The sequence below is a fragment of the Aplysia californica genome, unplaced genomic scaffold, assembly GCF_000002075.1.
Source record: "Aplysia californica isolate F4 #8 unplaced genomic scaffold, AplCal3.0 scaffold00022, whole genome shotgun sequence".
Classification (NCBI taxonomy): Eukaryota; Metazoa; Mollusca; class Gastropoda; order Aplysiida; family Aplysiidae; genus Aplysia; species Aplysia californica.
In genome coordinates this window covers 25,204-32,391 of record NW_004797292.1, presented here as the reverse complement: position 1 = coordinate 32,391, position 7,188 = coordinate 25,204, and the positions used below count along the sequence as shown (strand labels likewise).

General features: G+C 40.3%; 1 protein-coding gene across 1 annotated transcript; it reads right to left on the bottom strand.

Moving 5' to 3' along the window:
- Positions 1–215: 215 nt before the first annotated feature.
- Positions 216–5,848, bottom strand: LOC101855995 (zinc finger protein 721). Its single transcript, XM_005090795.3, has 2 exons — positions 4,620–5,848; positions 216–4,041 (listed from the first exon to the last, which is right to left on the bottom strand). Exons 1-2 carry the CDS (start codon positions 5,443–5,445, stop codon positions 800–802), a joined length of 4,068 nt encoding a protein of 1,355 aa, XP_005090852.3. The 5' UTR covers positions 5,446–5,848; the 3' UTR covers positions 216–799.
- Between the last annotated feature and the right edge of the window lie 1,340 nt (positions 5,849–7,188).

The following is a 7,188-nucleotide window of genomic DNA, read 5'->3' as shown; positions in this document are numbered from 1 at the left end:
ACATGCTCAAGGAACAAAATCACAACCCATAACCAAGATCTTCTAACAAGGGAAATAACCATCTTTTCACTTAAATGAGATTTATTACGGTTATTATGTCCCTTTAGTCAGATGGCGAGGCGTTAATTAATTGTTTAGTTTAAAAAAAAGGAAAAAAACGTGATAAAACGCGGATAATCCAAATTTATGCAAATGTTGCAGAATTACACGAAAAAACGCGGCCGCACAATCGCATAATCCTATGGGGACAGTAATATTAATAATAATAAATAGCACATTATAGTGGTAATCAGTGATATCTCGTCATACTGTACTGTCAGCCCTGCTGTACCGTTAACTTTTTGCTCGTGCTGAGGTAGGCAGTATAATAACGAGGTTTGATCGCACTGTCAACTGCCATTACCAAAACCTCTTCGATTCGACTTTCCTTTTTTTCTAATTTCATGTCTCTGTCATGGGGTACCAGTAATCTAATTAAACAGTGTTTGACAAGTTTCCTACATATTTGAAAAGTAAAGATTTCTCTAATGTATTCTTTTGTGACTCTGAAGGTTGCTAACCTCCCCTACACACACACACACACACACACACACACACACACACACACACACACACACACACACACACTCACAATCTTCACACTTGTAAAGGTTTTCTTAGAATTCTACATATTCTGCAACTTTCTAAGCCATTACTGTGTGCAGACTGTATCTCCAACTTCACACAAGACTAGAAAGATTTTCTGCTACATGTATTACAACTGTCTTTGTTCAAACAGACTATAACTGTTTATCTTTCCTTACACCAAAGGCTTTTCAGGAGAAGGGTTTTTCTCGTGTTTGTGTGTTCTTTCGTGTCTCTTCAGGTAGCGATTAACTGAAAACTGTAAACCACAAACTTCACATTTGTAAGGCCTTTCTCCAGTGTGTGTTCTCTTGTGTAGCTTCAGGTCCCTTTTACGTGCAAATCCTAGACCACAAACTTCACACTTGTAAGGTTTTTCTCCAGTGTGCGTACCTTTGTGACTTTCCAGACTGCCCCACAGTGAAAACCCAACTCCACAGATTTCACACTGGTAAGGCTTTTCTCCTGTGTGTCTTCTTTTGTGTCGTTTCAGGACATTACTGTACGCAAACCCTAAACCACAAACTTCACATCTATAAGGCTTTTCTCCAGTGTGTATTCTTTTGTGACTCTTTAGATTGCAACTGTCTGCAAATCTCGAGCCACAAACATCACATTCGTAAGGCTTTTCTCCAGTGTGTGATCTTTGGTGCATCCTTAGGTTGAAGGCCTGTGCAAACCCTGAACCACACACTTCACACTTGTAAGGTTTTTCTCCAGTGTGTATTCTTTTGTGATTCTTTAGGTTGCCGTTCTCTGTAAACTTTGAGCCGCAAACATCACATTCGTAAGGCTTTTCTCCAGTGTGTTTTCTTTTGTGCACAATTAGCCTACTGTTGTATGCAAACCCTGAACCACAAAATTCGCACTTGTAAGGCTTTTCTCCAGTGTGTGTTTTTTTGTGAACCATTAGCTGGCTCATATATGCAAACCCTGAACCACAAATTCCACATTTGAAAAGCTTTTCTCCTGTGTGTATAAATGTTCTTTGGTGAATTTCTAGAGTGCTCTTCTGTAAGAAATCAACTTCACAGATTTCACACTTGTAATTGGGAGGCTTTTTATCTATGTGTGTTCTTTTGTGTTGCTTCAGGTCGTCAATATGTGCAAACCCCAAACCACAAACTTTACACTTGTAAGGCTTTTTTCCAATGTGAATTAGTCTGTGAATCTGTAGACTGCTCTTCCGTGAGAACTCAAGTCCACAGATTTCACACTTGAAAGATTTATCTCCTGTGTGTGTTCTTTTGTGACACTTCAGGTCATAACTACATGCAAACCCTGATCCGCAAACTTCACACTTGTATGGTTTTTCTCCAGTGTGTGTTCTTTTGTGAACTTGTAGAGAGCTCTTCCATAAGAACCCAACTCCACAGATTTCACACTTGAAAGGGTTTTCTCCTGTGTGTGTTATTTTGTGACTCTTTAATTGGCCACTCGATGCAAACCCTAAACCACAAACTTCACACTTGTAAGGCTTTTCTCCAGTGTGTGTTCTTTTGTGAGTTTGAAGACTGCTCCTCCATGAGAACCTGACCCCACAGATTTCACACTTGTAAGCTTTTTCTCCTGTGTGTATTCTTTTGTGACACTTCAGGTCGTAACTACGCGTAAACAATGAACAACAAACTTCACACTTGTAAGGTTTTTCTGTTGTGTGTGTTCTCTTGTGAATCTTTAGCTGGCTATTCTTTGCAAACCTTGAACCACAAAGTTCACATTTGTAAGGCTTTTCTCCTTCACCCAATCTTCCGTCACTCCCACACTCAAGTCCAACAGGAGTAGCGGCACTATCTTGTCCAGTGGAAGTCTCTGTGTGCAGATGAGGTGCTGTAACACCAGAAGACTGTGTGCAAGAAAGGTCCACACTTGTATTTGCCATTATCATCATCCGTGCAGAAGTGCAATCTTTTGACTTCTGGCCAACATAATTGTCATTCACACTATTGCTGCACATTTCCTGATCATATGCTTTGCCATGATTGAGATCACATGCTCCCTCTGGGTCATGGTTAACAGAAGAAGTTGTTTCTTCCAAGACACAATCAGCTTTTCTCCGACTACTTATAATTTGACTTGCGTCAACAACACAACCACTACTGATTCTTTTGTGTCGCTTCAGGCTGTTAGTATGCGTAAACCCTAAACCACAAACTTCACACTTGTAAGGTTTTTCTCCAGTGTGTGTTCTTTTGTGACCTTGCAGACTGCCCCATAGTGAAAACCCAATTCCACAGATTTCACACTGATACGGCTTTTCTCCTGTGTGTTTTCTTTTGTGTCGCTTCAGGACATTACTGTACGCAAACCCTAAACCACAAACTTCACATCTATAAGGCTTTTCTCCAGTGTGTATTCTTTTGTGACTCTTTAGATTGCAACTTTCTGCAAACCTTGAGCCACAAACGTCACACTCATAAGGTTTTTCTCCAGTGTGTTTTCTTCTGTGAACAATTAGTTGGCTATTGTACACAAACTCTGAACCACATACTTCACATTTGTAAGGCTTTTCTCTAGCATGTGCTCCTTTATGAATCATTAGCTGGCTCATGTATGCAAACCCTGAACCACAAATTCCACATTTGAAAAGCTTTTCTCCAGTGTGTGTACATGTTCTTTTGTGAGTTTCTAGAGTGCTCTTCTGTAAAAAGTCAACTTCACAGATTTCACACTTGTAATCCGAAGGCTTTTCACCTATGTGTGTTATTTTGTGTTGCTTCAGGTCATCAATATGTGCAAACCCCGAACCACAAACTTCACACGTGTATAGCCCTTTTCCGGTGTGTGATCTTTTGTGACTTTGAAGACTGCCCTTCCGTGAGAACCTGATTCCACAGATGTCACACACATAAGGTTTTTCTCCTGTGTGTATTCTTTTGTGACATTTCAGGTCGTAACCTCGTGCAAACGCTGCACCACAAACTTCACACTTGTAAGGTTTTTCTCCTGTGTGTGTTCTCTTGTGAATCTTTAGCTGGCTATTCTTTGCAAACCTTGAACCACAAAGTTCACATTTGTAAGGCTTTTCTCCTTCACCCAATCTTCCGTCACTCACACACTCAAGTCCAACAGGAGTAGCGGCACAATCTAGTCCAGTGGAAGTCTCCGAGTGCAGGTGAGGTGCTGTAACACCAGAAGACCAGGTGCAAGAAAGGTCCATACTATTCACACTATTGCTGCACATTTCCTGATCATAATCATACACTTTGCCATGATTGAGATCACACGCTTCCTCTGGGTCACGGATAGCAGAAGCAGTCGTTTCTTCCAAGACACAGTCAGCTTTTCTTCCATTACTTATAATTTCACCTGTGTTAATGACATAACTAGAACTGACTCTGTTCCTTCCGTTCCTAAGGCACAGCTGTGTTGCTTGGTTTGCGGAGGTTGGCAGACTCTGGTCGAAAAAAATGCGGCCTGGAAAAAACCCAAAAATAATACAATATATTATAAAATATAATATAATAAGAATAATTGATTCCCGTCATTTTCTCTCTGCGTCGGTTCCCAGGATAACCTGGTGCAATACAGTCATTATTGTACATTTCATGACCAGTCCCATCTTCCGAATCCCACCTTCTGTTTCCCATCTCTCACCTCTTGTTTCCCATGTACCGTATCCAATTTTCCATATTATATACATCCCATATCCCGACTTTAAATTTGTAAGGGCACTTTGTTTTCCTTCATCTCATGGGATGGAAAACTTAAAGCTGGCCAAAATATTAAATATATACGTCACTGTCGTCACTGACTAAAACCGGCTGACTTAAACCGGCAGTGGACACTCCCCCTAAACGAAGCTTTAGTGCTGTGAAAGTAACCTCAACAGCGCCTGCAAACTGCATTCAGGGTGCTGTGAATGTAGCCTGCCAACTACGTTCATGGCGACGTGAACGAAGCCACTGTGATTACAAAAATATGGTTTGACAGTCACATAATCTGTCATACATCATTTACTCTGATAGGTGATGTGATCCTTAACATAATTTTACCTTGTTGATCCCAGCTGCCCAAGTCAGTAGAGCCGGAATTTGTGACACTGTATTTCAGAGTTGAATCAGCAGAAAACCAAAAAGTTGAAGCTGAACTACAGGACGAAACATTAGCATCAGTGTCTGGGTTTGAACTCTGCTCTGTACACAAACTCCTCACATTAGAGATTTGCAGTTGTATTCCTTCAGCCTGACTGGAATGATCGGACATAGATCCACCCTCCCATTCAAACACTTCCTGCTCCACATCATCACAATTCTCTACTCTTGGTTTCACATCCAGACTTCGACCAGGGATAAGTCTGTACTGTAGTTTGTCTTTCACAACATTAGCACTTTTCGGATTCACTTTAGTTTTTATCAAGTTTTCTTCTTCAGGAAACAAAAACAGAGGCTCATCTTCAATCTCAATACATTCGTTTTTGACAGTCTGACCCATCATGTCACCAGTTACTTTGGCAGGTATTTCAAAATTATTATTAGAATGCATTATTTTTCCTTCAAAACTTTCATTTTTGACAGCAACAACAGGTCTTTCCTCTTCAAGATCCAGCATAATATTAGAACCAAACTCTTTTGTTACCATAGTCTCCAGACTTCCAATGTAAGGTTTTACATCTCTACCACTACAAACAGTACTATCAGTATCACCACTGCAACAAAAAGTTGAAAAAGACCTCGAAGAACTGGGGCCAGCAGTTTTCACAACAGACAAAACATCAGGGCCAGGCTTTACTTCTTCATCTCTGTCGGGAGCACAGAAAGGTTCAGTGCATGTTTGTTCTTTTTCCATTATATTGTCGTTGATACGTCCTGACGAAAACATCCTCTCTCCTTTTTCTCATCTCCACATTCAACACATTTTTTTCTTCAATTGAGCCTGGCCTAGCTGGCACGGTCATCACTTTCTCTGTACAATTTGTTCCATATATACCAAGAATCTTAGCCAAAACCTAACACAATGATTTCATCCGAAGGAAGAGGGGAGAATCCACCAATCGTTCAATGTGAGCTTACAGAAAAGACCTCTTGAGATTTGTGTTTGTTCACATTGCCACTTACAAAACTAGATCAGTCTAGATTCTAGATATTAGATCAACATCACTACACTCACGAAGTCGTGAGTCCGGTCTCTACCTTCTTTCCGGTATCTCTCCTAATTATTGTTTGGGTTAATGTTAATGTTACTCAACAAATCTACATCTAGATCTAGATTTAGAATCTAGAATCTCAAAATTTAGATATCTAGAATCTAGATCTAGAATCTAGATCTAGATCTAGACTCTACATTCCAGATCTCTAGATCTAGATCTAGATTAGAATCTACTACAGTGGAAACCATATATAACAGGCCCGGTAATAACAGGGATCCGGTAATAACAGGGATTTTCTAAATCCCTTTTTTTGCCTACTCTTTGTCTCTATTAAAAGTTATCGGCAATAACAGGGCCTCATCGGAGCCCAACCGGTTATAGCAGGGACAAAGGCTCATTAACATTGTGTAAAAAGTTAGAGAGAGAGAGAGAGAGAGAGAGAGAGAGAGAGAGAGAGAGAGAGAGAGACAGAGACACAGAGAGAGAGAGAGAGAGACAGAGACACAGAGAGAGAGAGAGAGATGTGTAGATCTAAGCCTACTTCTTTCATTATGGCCCCCAACAATGTCAAGCGCAAGAGAAATGCCTTTCAATTGACAAAATATACGAAATAACCCAGGCTGTTGACTAAAAGCAAGCTCCAATGGCAGAGATTTGTTATAAGTTCGACATTCCACAAGGGTCGATTCACACCATTATCATTCTCCAAGGAAACCTTTGCTCTGGATCGAAAGATGATGAGACTACCCGATGCTGTGGACCAAGCTCTTCTGATGTGGTATAGGCCTAAGGAGGCAAGGATAAATTTGGTGCCAAAACCCCTGTGCGTGGGTACTTGACTTGTGACAAGGGAAACTACCCATGAATAGGTGCAGCTGGATTAGTCCACAAATGCTTACTTTCCTTGCATTTCTGATTTAACAGGGATCGGATATAACAGGACTTTTTCTCTACTCCCACCATCCCTGTTATATCAGGTTTCCACTGTATTACTATGACATATGATCTTGATCTAGAGTACTAGATCTAGAGACCATTGGAAAACACCCTGACAACGTTGCTGTATTTCAAGCGTGGTCTCAAGCTTTAAGTTGAAGTTGTCGTAACAGATTTACCATTCCTTCTCGACTGTTCGTTTAGATTCATTGACAATGAATTGGTATTTAATCATTATACAAGAAATACAATCTGTCCTCTGCCTCTGTACAACATTTTCATTGAAACTGAATAACTGAATGTTAGTGATGGGCAGGTATCGATACTAGGTACTCGATACTTAGATACCTACAGGTATCGGTATCGGTACCGATACCTGCTCTTAACATCGATACCTATGTGTTATTTATCCCAGGGCTGCCAAAGCAAGAGACTTGGGCTTTGAGAATTTTTTGTTTAACAAAACTGATAAGTTTTCGTAGGGGGCAAGCGTTTTAAATTGATCTAGTGATTTTTAAACAAAAAAATAGAAGTTTTTC